At 44.2% G+C, this 21,008-nt stretch overlaps 1 protein-coding gene across 5 annotated transcripts in view; it reads right to left on the bottom strand.

Annotated features, from left to right (window-relative positions):
• The window catches only part of HDLBP (high density lipoprotein binding protein), a 106,963-nt gene that overhangs the window by 40,550 nt on the left and 45,405 nt on the right, over positions 1–21,008 (bottom strand). For 2 of the 5 annotated variants that reach the window (XM_077153339.1, XM_077153340.1), the window contains 4 exons: positions 5,781–5,845; positions 4,337–4,446; positions 2,126–2,283; positions 544–759 (listed from right to left, as the gene is read on the bottom strand). In XM_077153339.1, the coding sequence (XP_077009454.1) occupies positions 544–759; positions 2,126–2,283; positions 4,337–4,412 (450 nt within the window). In that variant the 5' untranslated portion in view covers positions 4,413–4,446; positions 5,781–5,845. Of the gene's footprint in view, positions 1–543; positions 760–2,125; positions 2,284–4,336; positions 4,447–5,780; positions 5,846–7,349; positions 7,447–10,114; positions 10,258–21,008 lie in introns of those variants that run through there. The other 3 variants (XM_077153341.1, XM_077153338.1, XM_077153342.1) reach the window with 3 other exon arrangements.

Consider the following 21,008-nt stretch of genomic DNA (forward strand, 5'->3'; position numbering starts at 1 on the left):
TGTCATGACTGTTACATAAAATTTTAGTATGTTTCTCTAAGTATCCTGGTCTTTAAGAGATGCCACTTAGGAAGGGAGAATTGAATCAAAGATTTACTTAATTATTACAATCATTCCCAAATAGAGTCTAGGTACTGGAATCAGGCTTCCAAGGAACTGGTTGAAAACAAAAACTTTAACCTCTAATCTTATAAGGACATCTATATTTAAAAAGAGCTAGTTCTCATGCCCAGCCCTGGGGACCACAGGGGACCCTGGGGATCACTTAAGCATAAGTGATCCACGTACCTGTATACCATCCAGTAAGGCTAGTTTCTTGAGTCTCACACTCTGGGATAAGCCTTTAATTTCCCATTCATTCAATCAGAAAGGAAAAATGGTAGGTGTCCCAGTTACTAATTTAGTGAGTTTTCAATTAAAATGTCAGGGGGCTGCCAATGCGGCTGCTCTGACTCTGAACATCAGTGCTTCCTGGGGCAGAGAGCCCACGGTGGGTGGCCCATTGAGGCACAGTGCTGGCATGCCGCCCAGAGAAACACCCACCTGGGTCTGCAATCTAGCAACAATGTCCTTGCGAGCCTTCATGACGGCATCCAACTTTCCTGAGACCATGATGGAGAGGCCTTGGTCTTTGGCGAGGGACAGCTCCAGGTGCGCGCCAGTCCTCTGCATGATTTCCAAGCAGATTTTTGCCTGCTCACCTTCTCCAAACTGGTTCATGTCCTTGTATTTTCTCTCCTCCAGGGGCACATGAAACACCTGTGCACACGAGATCACAAAAAGGAAAGGTTAAGAGATCAGCAGGAACAATACAAGCTCACTCACTGTGACACTTAGCATTTTCTGCCAGATGGGCAAAGCAGTGAAGAGATAAGGGGACTGTGCCCACCCACAGGAGAATCACATTCCCATGCAGAAATAAACCAAACCCAAACATATAATGCCAGCAAGTATCAAGATGAGAAAGGGAGAAAGTGGGTGGAGGTAGGTAAAGGAAGGCACTGAGAATGGGCCTGAAAGACCTGCCAGAGGAGGGGGCACTGGAGCCATCTCTGCTGTTCAGCAAGGGAGTAGTGTTCTGAAGCAGAGCAAAACTCAGGAAAAAGGCCAGAAAGCACTTGGTGGGTCTCACAAAGAGAAGGCAAATGTAGGTGGGTTCAATGAGCACAGGTACAATGGGGCCAGCTAACCCAGCCCACCTTGCACCTGGTAGGAGTCTCTCTGCTTTTAAGCGAAATGAGAAGTCTACAAAGAGTGTTAAGCAGGAGGACCTATTCTGCTTTATGCTCAGGATTGTTTGAATGCTTTATGGATAATGGATTGAGGAAATCAAGGGTGAAAACAGCAGGAATCAAAAATTACTCATAGGTTTTTGGCTTGAACTATGAAGTAGAAAGCGGTGCACTTAATAAGACTGGGCAAGACTTGAGGAGACACAAGAGCTTTGTCTTGGATGGGTCCGAAACCTCCATTTGACACCAAAATATAAATATGAAGGATGTAGCTGGTTACGAATCTAGAGTGCAAGGAATTAACACATAGATGGTAGTTTTCCATAGTAACCTTATATGGGATCATATAGAGGTGATATATAGAGAAAAGAGGGCCTGAGACTAAGCTTTGAGAAATGCTAATTGCTCAGATTCAGATAGCAAACAGTAAAACTAGAGAAGTTGAAAGAAAATCAAGAAATTAGTGTATGGAAGGCAAAAAGAAAAGAATACCCCACGTGGGGTGAGAGGAAGAGACAGATGATGGATACACTCTTGTTGGATGTGGTGACCTGGGAGACAAGAATTGTTTCAGCAGTTGGGCACAGAGACCAGATTACAGTGAGTAAAAAACAAAGAGACCCATTAATATGACAAATAGTACCTGGGAACCTACTATGTGCCAGCACTCCTCCTAGGACCTGGGGGAACTCAGTCAACAAGAGCAAAGCTGTGCCCTCGCAGCATGTCCAAAGGGGCATGGGGATGCACAGGGCAGGGTCTTGGTCCAGCACGGCCTTACCCCTTCACACCCCAGAGCACTCCCCAGCTCTGATAGGTTCATTTCTGAATATTCAAAAGAACTTCCACCAGACTTTACCTCTTTCAACTTGGAGGAAAGAATCAAGATGTACCTGAGTGATGACGGAAGCCTTAATAGGTCGGATTTTGTTACTCCAGGCCCCAGCAGGCTCCTGGGCATTTTCTAAGCAGGCCGCTTTCTCAGGGAGTGGAGGGAAGGCATCCTTGTAGGTTGGAGGGTCACTCTCCTCTTCAGAATTTAAGGTAGCAACTGGAACAAAGCCAACACAGATTAACAAAGTACACTACTTTCAGCATTAGATCAAAAAACACTTTGGAGGGGGTGTCAAAGAAATATAAAATACAAAGATGAAAAAAGTGGATCTCATATTAAAGCAAAAATTGTACACCATGATCACTTATACTCCCACCATGGATGGGCCAAATGATGTGCAATGTCATGAATATAAACATTTATGTAAAAAACTCAAATATCGAGTAGAAAAAACAAACAAGACTTCAGGGGTTATAATATGAAAAAAATTGAGAAAGTGATGCCCTCCCCGACCCCTACCACAGTCTTTCACGGCGATGGGAAAGGCCATGGGACCTCAGAATGGAAGGGTCCCCTGCCTGTTATCCTATGCAAGAACCAAGGCCTTCTACTGAGAAAGCAGCATGTACCCCGAGCGGCATGAGGAAGCAGCATGTGGCAGCATGTAAACTAGAGGGGAAGTTGGACCTCCAGGTCCTCCTGAGAATCCCTCACCTTGCTGAGTGGATCCACGCAAAGTATCAGTAAAGACAATCTCTTTCCTCCCTGAAAAGGGTGAGCTCCTTCAAGGCAGGCCTTGCCATAGATTTTTTTCTCTACATGGGCAGGCACCGGGAATCGAACCTGAGCCTCTGGCATGGCCTGCCCAGCTGATTTTTTAAGACTCTTCTTTTTACAACTGCACCAAAAAATCACAGTTGCAACAACTGCCAGGCACACAGGAGACACTTAAGAGCAGCATTGCTCTAAGCGCCCTGGAGGCGAACTCCAGTTGATACTCTGCTATCAGGCAGGACAAGGCAGTGTCTGCTCCCCCCACTGGCCACCGGCAGTAGCAAGGCTTGCAGAAGTCAGGCCCCTTGATATTCTATCACTCCCATCCTCCTCAGTTCTCTAGTCATTCATGATTTTGCCCCCTTTAAACCACGAGCTCCACGAAAGCATAGGGCCCAGCTGTTCCATGTAACACCTGAATCTCAGGCCCAGGCAGACCATCTGGCAAATAGGAGTGCTCACTAAAAGACACTGAATGGGCACAGACAGAGAACAGGAGGGGATAACTTTGAAATCTGACAAGTCTGAGTCCAGCTCCGGGTTCCATGACTTCCTAGGTGTGCAGCCACATGACCCAAGAATGTTGCTAAATATGTGGCAGAGCGGATGCAGCCTTGCTCTTTAAGCTGGCTGCCTTCCCAGCCCCCAAGGCAGTAAGAATACAAGTGAGAAGCAGGGTCAGAATGGCATTGCCCAATGCAGGACCCACTACTTACATGTGGCTATTAAGCATGTGAGATATGGCTACTGTGACTGAGGAATTGAAATTTACATTTAAGAACGGATACTTAGTTCAATTATTGGAAAACTTTTAAGTAAGTGTGGAAAACTTGGATGTGAATCTCTTTCAACTATAACTTTTATAAATCCGAATACTGAGGAATAATTTCAGATTTAAAATGTATTCAAATTGAGATGTATTGAACACATCAGATTTCAAAGAAAAAAATGTAAAATACCACATTATTTCTACATTGTTAAAATGATGTTTATAGATATATTGGATTAAAGTTTATTAAAATTAATTTCACCTGTTCCTTTGCACATATGTGACACTAGAAAATCGCAACTCACGCATGTGACTCATATTGTTCCTACTAGGTGGCACTGTTCTCTGAGCTGCATGGGAGAATTGAGACAGGGCCTGCCCCTCGTCCTCAAGGGGTAAGGTGGGTACCTGGCAGAGCTCCACGATGCGTCACAGCCCAGATTTTAGTCCAACACAAGAGGGAAGCAGCAATTTTGAATGGGGGTCCTATTAACTACCGATAGACAAATTTCCCAGCTTTTGAGAAAACTCCGTTTCAAATCTTGCTGTATTCAGATTCTTCTGTAACTCCTGGTCAATCTCAAACATATGGCTGTGCAGAACAGAGGACATGCTAGACAGGTAGGCTCCCAACAATTAGGGGCTAAAAGGCACAGCCAGCAAGGCAACAGGGTTCAGAAGGAAGCGTTGTGTAAAGCTAACAATGCCGCATAAAGGGGAGGTCACCTTTGATCTGCTGCGGAACAAGCCCACTTCGATGTTCAGCAAAGCTCTCTTGAGTCAAAACTGCCACGGAGCTCATTGTTGATCTCACACCCACACAATCCAGATAAGCACTGAGGCAGGGAAAAATGAATCAAAGAAAACGTCAAAGGCTCAGCCAACTATCTAAGACACTTACCCAAAAGTTGTAGCCAGGAGTTTTAATCTTTTACCAACAAACTATACCACTTAATTTTCCTCACTTAGAATATATGACCTAAGCTGAGACCCAAATCTCTCACGATAAAAGGGGGGAAGATGCAGAACAAGGAGTGCCTTGAGTCAGCTGGTCAACCACCGTGCCCAGTAGCTGCCCTGTAACTGGGGGGATGGAGGCTCTAGCCCAGAGGTTTAGTGAAAGGATGCTCAGGGGAAGCTGAGACACACGCTGCAGCTCCTCACCCAGGGACCACATGCCCACTGCTCCACACATAGGGCAGTACCAGGTGGGTGTCTCCGCTAATAGTTGTCCAAGTGATTTCATTAGTTTGTTCACTCACACCTCCTAATCAAGAGAGTTGCTACAAAAAGCCAACCCAACAGTCTCTGCAAAGAATGTATCATCCAGAGTCAACTGAACTAACCACCCTGACAGCCTAGGGTTGGGTCTGGTTCTCCTCTGTTAATGGAGAAGCCAGCCTCAGGGTGCTTTGTGACAAATATGAAACAGTCATGGCGGCAGCTATGGCCTTGAGTGCAGTCTCATCATCTCCTGCACAGGTGGACCCAGGCAAGCTGTCTCAGACCCCACTCCCAAGCACCCTGCAGTGCTTTGCTGGTCAAAGCAGTGCTAAAGGATATGGGTCACTAAGGTCACAGTTCACTCACTTGAGAAATGGGCTCATTCTTTACATCAGAGCACGAGTGTGAGGACCAGACAATCTCAGGGCAGGGTGATAGCTTCCCCTTCCCTTGGACCCCACATCCTGTAATTCCAAGTGAGCTTCGGGCTACCACAGCAGGAAAAACCCGCTTACTTTTCACAATTAAGACACTAAATATCTGACCTGCACCACCTTGGCAAAAATACAAAGGAGGCAAGTAATTCAGTAAGAGGAGTGAGTTTTTGAATGATTTTTCTCCCCAAGATTAAAAAAAGATTTAAGTTCTGCATTCCTGAGAAGCAGGATCCAAGTTCAGATAATCTCAAACATAATTCATATTTAAGAAAAAAGAGATTAAAACTAGATGGAAGTCAGACAAGGCATCTGAATGGCATGGCACGTCTCTACAGATTCCTCACACTGGACCTGAAGTTACAGAGAGCACCTCTGAAAGACCCCTAGACACTGAGGCACACAGTGCAACAAGAAGGCACATGGGACTAAGAAAATGCGTAGACTTGCCTTTCTGGGCACACACTCAACCTAGGGACAGGGGAATTTCCAGACACTACGTTCAAACTTACCAGCTAAGTGGTCAGTAGCCAGAAAGTCCGTCCTGAGGCCGCCTCTGTCAGCCTGCCAGCTTTTGCTGATGTGGGATGGGAAGGGTAACAATGAGAAAAACAGAAAAGTTACTTACCTGCATTGTACAACCCAGATCATTTTATCTCCCAACCAGAAAAGGTAAAAAACTTATTTACACTCTGGTTACTAATACTGATAATGTTTAGGCAAGTTTTTAAGAAAGAAAAAGCGTGTGGAAGATCTGCCCTTAAGCCATCAACCTCAAACAAAACCTATTACTATAAAACTGAACCATCTAGATCTTTCAAAGGACAACTTTTCCAGGCAGCTACCCATTAAGGGGCAAACTTCTAAATTTAACCATTTTGAACTAAAATCTTCATAAAACTGATGGTTTGTTCACTTGCATGCTTAAATATCTACCCTATTTAATCTCTAGAGTGCAGAGCTTCAACAATAAGAGCTCTGTAATAATGTGCTATAACATGTAATAGAACTAGACTTGGGGGTTTTTGAGCTTTTTAGGGTGACCAAAAGGTACTAAAGTTCTCTGTATATTATGTAGTTATTTAGTTCTTCTTGCTATTTCCTTGTTAAAATCCTTCCTTCAGTCCCTTCTAATCCATTAAGAATTTAGAAACCAGGTCATAAAATCACAAGCAAGAAACCGCCACAGTGGGTCTGGAGGAGCACCAAGAACTACTTTGTATAGTACGAGGGTTATGGGCTGCTGAATTTGGTGGACTTCTGGACAGGTGAGGCCACCAAGTAGGTTACCTGCCACTGTATGCAGCACACCAGATGTGCTCCTACACTAGAAGGCTAAAGAGGACACACACCTAACTGGAGAGTAAACCCCCAACAATCCAGCCCATGAGACTCCCAGGTCAGGTGTCAGGGACGCAGCTTTCAGAAAAGTGGGGGGCAGCAGTAAATTCTTGATTTTAAAATGTCAAATTGCCTCAGCCGAGGATGTAGACTGGTGGCATTCCAGGACTGCAGTGCTGGTCAAGATTGTTTCTTAAAAATCCTAAATGCATGGCTTAAGTCCCTTGAAGGTACTAAAAGCCAGAGCACCCCCTGGAGTCCCCAGTCCCAGCAGACATAGGAGTCCACTCCAAGACCAAAAGGGGACAGGAGAAACAAACTAATCACAAATATTTAAGAGCAGTTCCAACAAATCCTCATCTGCAATTTTCCAAGATTAAGGCAAGGAAGAGAAGTAGCTTCTCTGTTAGAAGTGCCAGAATGGTATTTCCATGCACTGTGTCTGCAGCTGTGTGAAAAGCTGTTCCCTGGGCATCCCTGGGCATCCCAGGGCCAGGCTAGCCACACAGCCAGTCTAGGCCAGCAGCCAGACTGCCCCACTGAAGCCAGGACCAGGAGTCCTATTCCACTCGCCTCTGTCCCTGTCCCAGCCCCCTTACTCACACCCTCCCACTCAGGCTGCACACTCTTTCTGCTGACCTTCCACCTGCCACGGCCTCCCACATGCCAGTGCCACTCCTTAAAACCCAGTGGTAGCCCCACCTTCAAGTCCCAAGCCTGGTTCACCCACATGACCTCACCTCTGCCCACTTGAGCAGAGCTTCCCCTGGCCCCTCCACCTGCTGCTTCCCTGGACTGGCAAGTCTTCAGTGTTCAGTCACAACCATACGGAGAAGTCTGTGTGGTGCAATCAATGCTAAGTCAGCTTCTCACCGAATCAGTCACAGACCAATGACAAGCTAATTGCCACTCTGCACTCAGCCTCACAGCAAGATGTGATAAAGTCCTGAAGGTCTCTTTTGAGGCAGCTCAGAGAATTCTTAGAAAAATGAATTCTGATAGCCGTTCTATGGCTCAAGAAAGGGGCCATGAAACACCTGGACCAACAATTGCATTTGACAAGGACAAGTGGGGCAGACCTCTCCCGGCACCAGAGGTATAGCAAGCAGCCAGTAGAGGGCAGGGGGAAACTCGACTGCATTGACCAAGTACCTGGTCTAGATTTCAAATACAACACAGGGCCACAGCAGGAGACATTTCAGAAAAAGGGTTCTGCTACTGCCATACAAAGTTATTGGCTTTTTTCTTTCCTTTAAGCCAACTCAAAGAAAAGATTTTAAAGATTTCATTTTAAACATGCACCTAATGATCCCTACTTAAAGGCAGAGCTCACCCATATCTGGCGCTCTAGGCTCCTAACGTAGCACTGCCCACCAGATGCCCAGTGGCCTCTGGTCCAAAGCTCTGAAGGTGCTTCCGGTGCCCACACCAACCTGCCCTCCCCAGGCAATACCCAAAGTGCTTCTCCATCCTGCTTCACTGACCTCAAACCAGCGGCACCAGCCTTCTTAACAATGCTCCCTGCCCAGGCTCCTTTGATTGCTATCCTCCCAGGAATTCCCAGGGAACCTGAGGCAGGCCCAGTTATCAAAGAAGTGGCCAAATGCTCGCCATCTCAGATTCTCACTTCCTCTAATATGTATTACTAGATAACAATATTGCTCAAAGCATGTCTGAAAGGGGCCTTACCATCACCCTAAATGTGTGAGTGTCCCAGGGACAGGAACCCCCCAATGCCTGGGGAGCTGAGAGTCAGAATCCTGCCTCACAAGGCTCCCACAGAGGACATGAAGCCCCCTTCCCCAGCCTTCTCCTTCCAAGAGCATGTGGCTCCTCTCACCTTCCACATATGGTGTCTGCAGTACTGAAGTCCACCCCAAACAAGCCTCAGGCTACTCTCAACCTGGACTTTAAAGATCACAGAGCAAGCAGAACTACAGGTAAACAGGAGCAGGAGGCACCAAGCCAACCTCTCGCAGTCAGCAGGTACAGACTCCAGGCCCCACGAGGTGTGTGGGGCAGCCAAACTTACAGTCAGGGGACACCAGCATTGAAATCCAGTACTAAAAAGTATGCAGTAGTAAAAAAGGGCTTTAAAATGAAGAATTTTATTCTTTTGCTTCTGAACAAAGAAGTATTTAAGTTGATCCCCTTGTGATAAGTTTTGCCAATTACCCATTTAAGCAAAGGGAACTTAATTATTGGTAATACTCCAGAAAGACTGTTACTTCAACCACAACTAATGAAAACTTCAGCGCTTTAAATACTAGATAGGACTAGGTATGGAGATCAATTTTGACTTTTCGAAACTGTATACTTTTATCCCTACAGCAAACTTGCAAAGAAATATTTTTCAAACTATCTCAAGTAAAACCCACAAAGCAATCTTCAAAATAAAAAAAAATAATAAAATCCAGACCCGCTGAAAGCCCACAAAATGAAAACCTAAGAAAAGCCTCCAGTCTCCAAAAGGACTCGGGATTGCGTGAGAGTAGAACTCCTGCCTCCGTCCATTCTAACCGAGTTCGGAAAGCCCGCATCCATTCTGCAATAGAGGAACTTTCGCAGATGCCACCTCAGCAGCGGCCCTCCCACAGCCACGGAGGGCCTGCGGGGCGGGGACGGCCCGGGCTTAAAGGGACAGTAGCCACCCGCTCACCCAGTCTTTCCTCCAAAATCGGTACTTTTCCGTAATGTATTTTTCATCTGCTCAGCCTGGAGCACATCCAAACCGTGCTCAAGTACCCAGAAACTCCCCGGCCCCGACGTCCGAATCACTTAAACCAGCGATCGAAGAAATGCAGCAGGTGGTGTTGCCGAAAGAGAAAATACCACACAGGAGACTCTGAAAGTCCTTCTCCAGCCCAACTCACTCGAGAGGGGCCCCACAGCCCTCTCCAGAAGCAACCCCAGCTGCACTGCACCTCGGGGCGATGGTGTGGCCTGGCCGACAGCCCCGGGCGCCACGATCCCTGGGCCGGACAGTCTGCCGGACAGACAGGCCCCAACCGCCGGGAGTGCGCGCTGCCGGACCCAGCGGGCGAGGTGGGCTCCTACTGCACGCAGCGCGCAGGAGGCGCCCCTCAGCCCCGCTCTAAGAACACCTGGGGGGAGGGGGCCGAGTCAACGTCACCGACCTGGTCGCAGGTCAGCCGCCCTTCCCCCACTGCGGGGCCAGCGGGAGTTGGGAAAAGTTTCTCGCACTTTTTTCCTTGCCAGCGCCGCGGCCCATGCGCAGTAGTGACACGTAGCCGGTGTTCCCCCCACCCCCATCGCGGTCCGGACGGGGACGAGCACTGCTCGGAGGGGGCGACCGCAGGCCCGGGGGAGGGGGGGCGGCCCGAGAGCAAGCACCAGCCCCCTCCCCTCCCCTCCCTACTCCACTCCCCGCCCGAGCCCTAGCGAGCCGCCCCCTCCACGTCGACAGCTGTGCGCACAGGCCCAGCATCCCCAACTTTCGCGAGCATAACGCTGCCTCCCCTCACCCCCAAACCCGGACCCGGACCCGCTTGCTCACTCCGTCCGCGGCCGCCCGCTCGCCGCGCGGAAGAAGCCCTGGTCGCTCCGAGGAGCGGCGGTCGTGGCCACGGCTGCTATATAGGACGGCGGCTCCAATCCCGCCGAGACACGTCAGACGGCCCGGTCGGCGCCGCCCGCCCCCTCCCCGCCGCCCCGCCTGCCGGCCCCCGCCCCCTCCCCGCCGCGCCGCACGCCCCGGGCAGCTGCGCACACGCTCCACGGCACACAGGAGGCGCCCCCGCACCCCAGTAACTCCTGGCCAGGGAAGAGCTCGGATTTACAGCCAACACCAAAACAGTTTTTGCAACTTTCTGTTGGGGGTATGGGGTGGAGCGTAGGGGGCTCGGGGAGTTGGGAAATTAATCACCACCTCCAGAAAGCAGAGGAATAAATCCACTCAAGGAGCGTGGAGTGAAAACTACAACAAAGACGTGACAGTAACAAGGCTCCTCTACAAGGCAGTATCAGTGATAACACTGCCCCTCCCACCTCCCGCCAAAAAAAAAAAAAAAGGAAAAGAAACCTCTCAGGGCAATACAAACGAAATTCACTCCTAACCCCAACCAGTAAAAATTTCCAATAATTAGATGACAGGGTGGTTTTAGTTTAATAAACGTCCCAGCTGGGAACACACCCCCATGTTCCCAAAAGTCTGGAGCCCGATTTTCGTCGTCTTCCGTGGCTGGGTGCCTCATGCCCCCCCACTCCCAGGCTATAAATTATCCCTACTCGACTCCTTGGCTGCCCAGTTAATCCTCTTCAAAACTGTGCAGCGCCTTTCCTTTCCAGCGCAAACGGCCCTGAGTCTACCTTCCTGGCCGTGGTGCCTACTCTGCAGTCCCCGGAGATCTAACAGGGACCCAAATAGAAGCCTGCTCTTAAGGAGCTTTCCCGTGAGCGAACCAGACTGACACCCATTCTGCATCTCATGTGTTGTAGTAAATGCTGCTATAAGCTAGAAGAATAAAACGAAAAATCATGGAACTGTAATCCATACCAAAGTTTAAAATCTGTTCTATAACTGCTTGTTAAAATGTACTTGGAAATTTATTGCTTTTTTGTATATACATTATATTTCACAATTTAAAAAATCTTAAAAAAAAAAGGATAAGTGCTGCTGTCTGTTGTTTTTTAAGGGTATAGGGATAGTGGAGGAAGTTGAAGAGAGAACATTTGTACCTTGGAGGAAGTGGTATGTGAGCCGAAAGCCTGTATGAAGTGAGGGTATCTGCAGATAGGACCACCTGACAGGGATGAGAAGCAAGATCATTTCCAGCCATTCTGGCCACCTCAGTATGCACACAGGGCTGGAGCTGAAGAACAACGTGAGGTCAAACAGGAAACCAGGGCCCACCAAAGCCATCAGTGCAGGTTCCTATGCGTTTTCCTTGGGTTGATGGGAACACTGGTACAGGGCCTCCAACAGCTAGAGGTGTGCCCTGATGTATTCTACAGCAGGACACTTCAGCATTATGTGGAAGTCAGTGAGGGGTGGGATAGTTATCACAGCTATTAACTCAAGACATGATGATGGCCTGCATGATAGGTGGCAGCAGTGGAAGAGGCTGGACTGGGGGACACGTGGATTTCCTCAATTACTGGATGTGGGTATGGTTGAAAAAAGGCAAGGATGACATAGATGTTTCTGGTCTCAGTGACTGGTAAGAGTGGCCCTTCCTGAGATGGAGACACTGAGGACTAGCTTGGGAAGAGCTAGTGTGCTGCAAAAAGTCCCGAGTTCAGACTGAAGCATGCAAAGTTTGAGATTTCCGTTGGAAGGCCAAGAGGAGATGGTGAGTAGGCAACTGACCAGGTGAGCGTGGAGGGTAGAGGAGAAGCCCAGAAGCAAGCAGCATATGACCACAGAAATGCCAAAGTACTGCATGACATCACTGGGGAAAAGAAATTCAAGGCAGATAACCCACTGCTTTGGGGAGAAGGGCTCTCAGGAATCAGCAACCATGGACTCCATTTGCATTTATGGCTCAAATTCCTACAGTCTCATTTCTCCAGGAACCTAGAAATTAACCAAATACAAACTAATTCCATTGATGAGACTGGAAAAGACCTCAAACCAGGCCAAAGAAGATACCCACAAATAAAGTTCAAAGATTAAGAAGATTGAAATAGGATTCAATCCAAGAACTTCAAAAGACAGAACTATCAGGTTGAGACCATAAAGAGAGCTTAAAATGATTAAAGACCTAAGACATACGAAAGAGGTTAAGATGCAGTTAAGAGGACGGGAAAGTACAATATGTTTAATAAAAATATGAAAAGAAGAAAATAAAAAGAATTAAATACTGGAATAGCAGCCAAGAAAATTCTAGAATATAAAGACACAAAACACTCCCAATTTTTTTTAAAAAAGAACAGCTGTCTAGCAGGATAATTTAAACTAATCCATACCAAGAAACAACACCAAAGACAAGAGTCAATCTTTAAAGGAGCTAGAGAGAAAAGAAAGGTAACACAATGAAATCTATGGCAGACCCTAAGAACATACCAGAGAGCAGTGGGAAAACACCTGTCAGTGATGAAGGAATCACCTGTTGTTCAAAGTGAGGAGGAAATAAAGACACACCGAAACAAAGATAAAAGCAATTACTCTCAATACTTCACTGCATAAAGAACTACTAAAATACCTATCAGGAAGATGGAAATGAAAGCCAGAGAGACCTAAAAGAAGAATACTGATTGATAAAGAAATCAGTAATCTAGCTAAATTGAAACAAGCACTCACTGTATATGAATAACAATGTAAAATTGGAAGGGAATTAAATATAAGATAAAGAACAATATTAAGTGAAAATAACCTGAGATAGGAGGGGGAGATTTAATTTGCAATATCCTAAGAGTCTTAAATTATACGGGGAGAGGCTAGAGATTTAGTCCTTGTTAAGAATGAATGGTAAAAATTTCCAGGTAAGCTATAAAAACAGAACCAGTTTTTAATTTTCAATCCAATCACTAATTCAACAGAAGTTACTGACAGTGTTTTAGACCATGGATTGGGTGGTAGTTTCAGATGTATTCACTATAATATACATTATTATTTACTAGATATGTTACCTTATATTACCAATTATTGAAAAAAAGAGGGAAAAAGGTTAAAAGAATAGGAGGCAGGAGAAGTAAAAGAGGAGCAATGAAAACGAAAGGTAAATAAATCCAAAATATGATGAAGAAATGAATTCCAGTATGTTGGTAATCTAAACAAATGTTAATAGACTAAAGTGACAAAATCCACATGCAAGCTATTTAAGAGAATTCTACCATGAGGCTCTAAGGGTTAAAAATAAAAGGATGGGGGTGCAAGGGTAGTTAAGTGGTAGAATTCTTTTTTTTTTAAATTTATTTTTAATTTTTAATTTTTATTTTATTTTTTTAAATACCAAAAAACACGTAACAAATGCAAACATTCCTCTTTTGATCATTCCGTTCTACATATATAATCAGTAATTCACAATATCATCACATAGTTGCAGATTCATCATCATGATCATTTCTTGGAACATTTGCATCTATTCAGAAAAAGAAATAAAAAACGAAAACAGAAAAAAAAAGATTATACATACCATACCCCTTACCCCCCCTTTCACTGATCACTAGCATTTCAAACTAAATTTATTTTAACATTTGTTCCCCCTATTATTTATTTTTATTCCATATGTTTTACTCGTCTGTTGACAAGGTAGTTAAAAGGAGCATCAGACACAAGGTTTTCACAATCACACAGACACACTGTGAAAGCTATATCACTCACTATTCAATCACCATCAAGGAACATGGCTACTGGAACACAGCTCTACATTTTCAGGCAGTTCCCTCCAGCCTCTCCATTACATCTTGAATAACAAGGTGATATCTACTTAATGCGTCAGAATAGCCTCCAGGATAACCTCTGGACTCTGGAATCTCTCAGCCATTGATACTATGTCTCATTTCACTCTTCCCCCTTTTGGTCAAGAAGGTTTTCTCAATCCCTTGATGCTGAGTCTCAGCTTATTCTAGGGTTTCTCTCAATCCCTTGATGCTGAGTCTCAGCTCATTCTAGGATTTCTGTCCCATGTTGCCAGGAAAGTCCACACCCCTGGGAGTCATGTCCCACGTAGACAGGGGCAGGGGAGTGAGTTTGCTTGTTGTGTTGGCTGGAGAGAGAGGCCACATCTGAGCAGCAAAAGAGGCTCTCTCGGGGGTGACTCTTAGGCCTAATTTTAAGTAGGCTTGACCTATCCTTTGTGGGTTTAAGTTTCATACGAACAAACCCCAAGACTGGGGGCTCAGCCTATAGCTTTGGTTGTCCACACTGTTTGTGAGAATATCAAGGATTCAACTTGGGGAAGCTGAATTTCCCCGCCACCCCCACCCCCATCATTCCCCAAAGGGGACTTTGCAAATACTTTTCCACTCACTGATCAAATCACTCTGGGATTCATCTGGGCATCACTCTGGACAAACCAACAAAATCTCATATCCTACCCAAGGTTCCATGTACTTACGGTGTTCAATTAAGCTGTCTACATAAGCTATATTAGGAAATGCACTAATTTTGTACAAAATAAACATTTTTTGCTTTAGTCTCACACATAAGTTGAAATTTTAAAATATTAATTATCATCTATTTTCAGCACCCTGCAGTAATGACATTCCTTTGTTCTTCCTCATGCAAAAACATTTTTAAAATCTGTGCATTTACTCACTATTGTTATACACTCTAGGCATTCCTAGATTATACCATCTCAATCTTTATCGTCTATTTTTCTTTGTGATTTCATTTATGCCTCCAGCCGTCCTACCTCTATCATTCTCACATTCAGCTTCATTCAGTGTTTTAACATAACTGTATTACAGTTAGGTAGTACTGTGCTGTCCATTTCTGAGTTTTTACATTCAGTCCTGTTGCACAATCTGTATCCTTTTAGCTCCAATTACCCAATATTTTAAGTGGTAGAATTCTTGCCTGCTATGTCGGAGACCTGGGTTCAATTCCCAGCCCATGTACTAACCCCGTATCTAATAACATAAGCACAGAATATAAAAAGTAAAAACTGACAGATTACTAGAAGCTGATAATATACCAAAATGACAAAGGAAGACTGACTCAACTCTCTTGGTAACATAGATTATGGAGACTAAAAATGTATAGATTCAAACAAAACAATTAATAAACCTATTCTATTGGACATATATAATCCTTTGCTCAATAACCAAAAAGACAGACTATTTTCAAGCATACATAGAACATTCATAAAAATTGGAAGAGCTATGGCAAAAAGAAAAAAAAAAAGAGCAAAGATTATAATTACATTCTCTGACCACAGTACAAGCAATTAAAAGCTAACTTAAAAGAAAAGTATAGAAATTTAAAACTTGCTCCTAAATAATTCATGGTTAAAAGAAGAAATCTGAAAATATTTAGAACTGCTCAATAAAGCTATTAAATACCTAAACTTATGGGACAAAGCTTGAGTGTTACCTGGAGGCACGTTCATAACCTTAAACCATCACTTAGTGAAGAGGGAAAATGGACAATTAATATGCTAATCATCTTTTCCTGAAGTTAGAAAAACAAAATAGTAAACTAAGAGAAACGAAGGAAAAAAAAATCTACTTCACTCTAAGAAAAACACTGTCAATACCATGTGGTATTTATTTCCAGATATTTTGCTTCTGTGTGCTACTTATATACATATGTTACATTTACATCTATATTATACATTTGTAAATAAATGAGCTCACATTGGGAAAAAAATAGAAGGAAAAATGAGTTGATGAAGTGAAAGACATAATAATAAAGATGATAATAAACAAAACCTACACCACAGTCTTTAAAAAGACAAGGTAGACTGGATGGTTTCTATGGTGTATGACTATATCATAATAAAATTGCATTACAAAAATAAAAAAGAATAGGCAGATCTCTGACAGGAACGATTTAAAAACGAGAGAAAAGGTATCAAAAGGCAATATTAGTAATGTGAAGGGGGGTCAAAGATAGAAATACAATAGATTTTGAAAAACAAGAATTTTAGTAAAAAAAAGAACTGTCAAAAACTTGAAAACAGATGAAATTGGTAATTTTGAGGAAAAAAGTCACCCAAATTGGGTAAATTAGAAATAGAAAATTTGGGTAACCAGCCTTCTCTACCTTCAAAGAAACAAATACAGAAATCACAACAAAAAGGCAGGCCGGTGCTCTTCCTCTTTCTCCGCCAGCGGCGCTCCCGCCGTCTTCCAGCCCTCCTCTTCCCCCTTCTCCGTCGGCGCTCCTGCCGCCATCCAGCCCTCCTCTTCCCCCTTCTCCGCCGGCGCTCCCGCCGCCATCCAGCCCTCCTCTTCCTCTTTCACCGCCGGTGGCGCTCCCGCCGTCATCTACCCCTCCTCTTCCTCTTTCTCCGCCGGCGCTCCCACCACCATCTAGCCCTCCTCTTCCCCCTTCTCTGCCGGCGCTCCCGCCACCATCTAGCCCTCCTCTTCCTCTTTCTCCCCCGGCGGCGCTCCCGCCGCCATCTTGCCCTTCTCTTTCCCCTTCTGTTCAGGCGGCGCTCCATCCGCCATCTTATCCTTCCCTTTCCCCTCCTACTCCAGTGGCTCTCCAACCACCACCGTGCCCTCTTCTGCCTTCACCGGCTCCTCCGCCACCGTCCTTGACAGCCTTGCCACCCTCACCTTTCCTCCGCCAGAACCGCTACTAGGCGAGTAGAAACAATACAGAACAGCTCCCAGAGCCACGACAGAGATCAAAAAGACAGCGTACCCCATCCTGGAACAGCTGACTGTCTGGGAGAACCAGCTCCGGTGAGATCGACGAGGGGCGCGGGCATTCCCGAGCAGGGCGGCAAGTGGCCGGAGTCCCTCCCTTCCTGCTTCCCGGGCCAGCTGGCAGAATTGGGCAGGTGGACCCCTCAAGCCGCGGCAGCTGGCGCCCCCACCACGCAAGGCCCCTCGGACCAACTGAGAGAATTGGATCAGAAATCCCCAGACCGCGGAGAGCGGCGACCGGGGGGGTCCCTTCCAAACACGTGACTCCCCGGTCCGACTGGGAAAGGTGCACTCTCCTGGGCTGCGGCGGCTGGTGCCCTCCCGCGATGCTTGGCGCCCCGGGCCGACTAGGAAATTTGGACGGGCGCTCTCCCGGGCTGCGGCGGCCGGCGACCCTCCCCGCGTTCGGACCCCCGGGCCGGCTGGGACTCTTCCAAGCCGCTTCGGTTGGCAAAGCTCCCCCACGGCGAGAGTTTTCCAAAGTTAAAGGACCCACAGCACCTTTTACTGGTGGGAACCGCAGACAAATGTGTGCCACGAGCGCCACCTACTGGGCTGGAGAAGAAAAACAGAACCCAGAGATTTCACAGAAAAATCTTACAACCTGTTGGATCCAACACCCAGGGAAATCTGACTAAATGCCCAGACGCCAGCAGAAGATAACGGATCACACTCAGAAAATTGAAAATATGGCCCAGTCAAAGGAACAAACCAATAGTTCAAATGACATGCAGGAGCTGAGACAACTAATGCTGAATATACGAACAGAAATGGAAAACCTCTTCAAAAACCAAATCGATAAATTGAGGGAGGAGATGAAGAAGACATGGGCTGAACAAAAAGAAGAAATAGAAAATCTGAAAAAACAAATCACAGAACTTATGGAAGTGAAGGATAAAGTAGAAAAGATGGAAAAAACAATGGATACCTACAATGATAGATTTAAAGAGACATAAGATAGAATTAGTGATTTGGAGGATGGAACATCTGAATTCCAAAAAGAAACAGAAACTATCGGGAAAAGAATGGAAAAATCTGAACAGGGTATCAGGGAACTCAAGGACAATAAGATCCGCACAAATATACGTGTTGTGGGTGTCCCAGAAGGAGAAGAGAAGGGAAAAGGAGGAGAAAAACTAATGGAAGAAATTATCACTGAAAACTTCCTAACTCTTATGAAAGACCTAAAATTACAGATCCAAGAAGTGCAGCGCACCCCAAAGAGATTAGACCCAAATAGGCGTTCTCCAAGACACTTACTAGTTAGAATGTCAGAGGTCAAAGAGAAAGAGAGGATCTTGAAAGCAGCAAGAGAAAAACAATCCATCACATACAAGGGAAACCCAGTAAGACTATCTGTAAATTTCTCAGTAGAAACCATGGAAGCGAGGAGACAGTGGGATGATATATTTAAATTACTAAAAGAGAAAAACTGCCAACCAAGACTCCTATATCCAGCAAAATTGTCCTTCAAAAATGAGGGAGAAATTAAAACATTCTCAGACAAAAAGTCACTGAGAGAGTTTGTGACCAAGAGACCAGCTCTGCAAGAAATACTAAAGGGAGCACTAGAGTCAGATACGAAAAGACAGAAGAGAGAGGTATGGAGAAGAGTGTAGAAAGAAGGAAAGTCAGATATGATATATATAATACAAAAGGCAAAATGGTAGAGGAAAATATTATCCAAACAGTAATAACACTAAATGTTAATGGACTGAATTTCCCAATCAAAAGACATAGACTGGCAGAATAGATTAAAAAACAGGATCCTTCTATATGCTGTCTACAGGAAACACATCTTAGACCCAAAGATAAACATAGGTTGAAAGTGAAAGGTTGGGAAAAGATATTTCATGCAAATAACAAGCAGAAAAGAGCAGGAGTGGCTATACTAATATCCAACAAATTAGACTTCAAATGTAAAACAATTAAAAGAGAAAAAGAAGGACAATATATACTAATAAAAGGAACAATTAAACAACAAGACATAACAACCATAAATATTTACGCACCGAACCAGAATGCCCCAAAATACGTGAGGAATACACTGCAAACACTGAAAAGGGAAATAGACACACATACCATAATAGTTGGAGACTTCAATTCAACACTCTCATCAATGGACAGAACATCTAGACAGAGGATCAATAAAGAAATAGAGAATCTGAATATTACTGTAAATGAGCTAGACTTAACAGACATTTATAGGACATTACGTCCCACAACAGCAGGATACACCTTTTTCTCAAGTGCTCATGGATCATTCTCAAAGATAGACCATATGCTGGGTCACAAAGCAAGTCTTAACAAATTTAAAAAGATTGAAATCATACACAATACTTTCTCGGATCATAAAGGAATGAAGTTGGAAATCAATAATAGGCGGAGTGCCAGAAAATTCACAAATACGTGGAGGCTCAACAACACACTCTTAAACAACAAGTGGGTCAAAAAAGAAACTGCAAGAGAAATTAGTAAATACATAGAGGCGAAATGAAAATGAAAACACAACATATCAAAACTTATGGGACGCAGCAAAGGCAGTGCTAAGAGGGAAATTTATTGCCCTAAATGCCTATATCAGAAAAGAAGAAAAGGCAAAAATGCAGGAATTAACTGTCCACTTGGAAGAACCTGAGAAAGAACTGCAAACCAATCCCAAAGCAAGCAAAAGGAAAGAAATAACAACGATTATAGCAGAAATAAATGAAACTGAAAACATGAAAACAATAGAGAAAATCAATAAGACCAGAAGTTGGTTCTATGAGAAAATCAATAAGATTGATGGGCCGTTAGCAAGACTGACAAAAAGAAGAAGAGAGAGGATGCAAATAAATAAGATCAGGAATGGAAGAGGAGACATAACTACTGCCCTCACAGAAATAAAGGAGGTAATAACAGGATACTATGAACAACTTTACGCTAAGAAATACAACAATTTAGAAGAAATGGATGGGTTCCTGGGAAGACACGAACAACCAACTTTGACTCAAGAAGAAATAGATGACCTCAACAAACCAATCACAAGAAATTGAATTAGTCATTCAAAAGCTTCCTAAAAAGAAACGTCCAGGACCAGACAGCTTCACATGTGAATTCTATCAAACATTCCAGAAAGAATTAGTACCGACTTTCCTCAAACTCTTCAAAAAAATTGAAGTGGAGGGAAAACTACCTAATTCATTCTATGAAGCCAACATCACCCTCATACCAAAACCAGGCAAAGATATTACAAAAAAAGAAAACTACAGACCAATCTCTCTAATGAATATAGATGCAAAAATCCTCAATAAAATTTAGCAAATCGTATCCAACAACACATTAAAAGAATTATACATCATGACCAAGTAGGATTCATCCCAGGTATGCAAGGATGGTTCAACATAAGAAAATCAATTAATGTAATACACCACATCAACAAATCAAAGCAGAAAAATCACATGATCATCTCAATTGATGCAGAGAAGGCATCTGACAAGATTCAACATCCTTTCCTGTTGAAAACACTTCAAAAGATAGGAATACAAGGGAACTTCCTTAAAATGATAGAGGGAATATATGAAAAACCCACAGCTAATATCATCCTCAATGGGGAAAAATTGAAAACTTTCCCCCTAAGATCAGGAACAAGACAAGGATGTCCATTATCACCACTATTATTCAACAATTAGACAAGAAAAAGAAATACAAGCATCAAAATTGGAAAGGAAGAAGTAAAACTATCACTGTTTGCAGACAATATGATACTATACATCGAAAACCCGGAAAAATCCACAACGAAACTACTAGAGCTAATAAATGAGTACAGCAAAGTAGCAGGTTACAAGATCAACATTCAAAAATCTGTAGCATTTCTATACACCAGCAATGAACAAGCTGAGGGGGAAATCAAGAAACGAATCCCATTTACAATTGCAACTAAAAGAATAAAATACCTAGGAATAAATTTAACTAAAGAGACAAAAAACCTATATAAAGAAAACTACAAAAAAACTGCTAAAAGAAATCACAGAAGACCTAAATAGATGGAAGGGCATACCGTGTTCATGGATTGGAAGACTAAATGTTGTTAAGATGTCAATCCTACCTAAATTGATTTACAGATTCAATGCAAT

The sequence above is a fragment of the Tamandua tetradactyla genome, chromosome 3, assembly GCF_023851605.1.
Source record: "Tamandua tetradactyla isolate mTamTet1 chromosome 3, mTamTet1.pri, whole genome shotgun sequence".
In the NCBI taxonomy this organism is placed as follows: domain Eukaryota; kingdom Metazoa; phylum Chordata; class Mammalia; order Pilosa; family Myrmecophagidae; genus Tamandua; species Tamandua tetradactyla.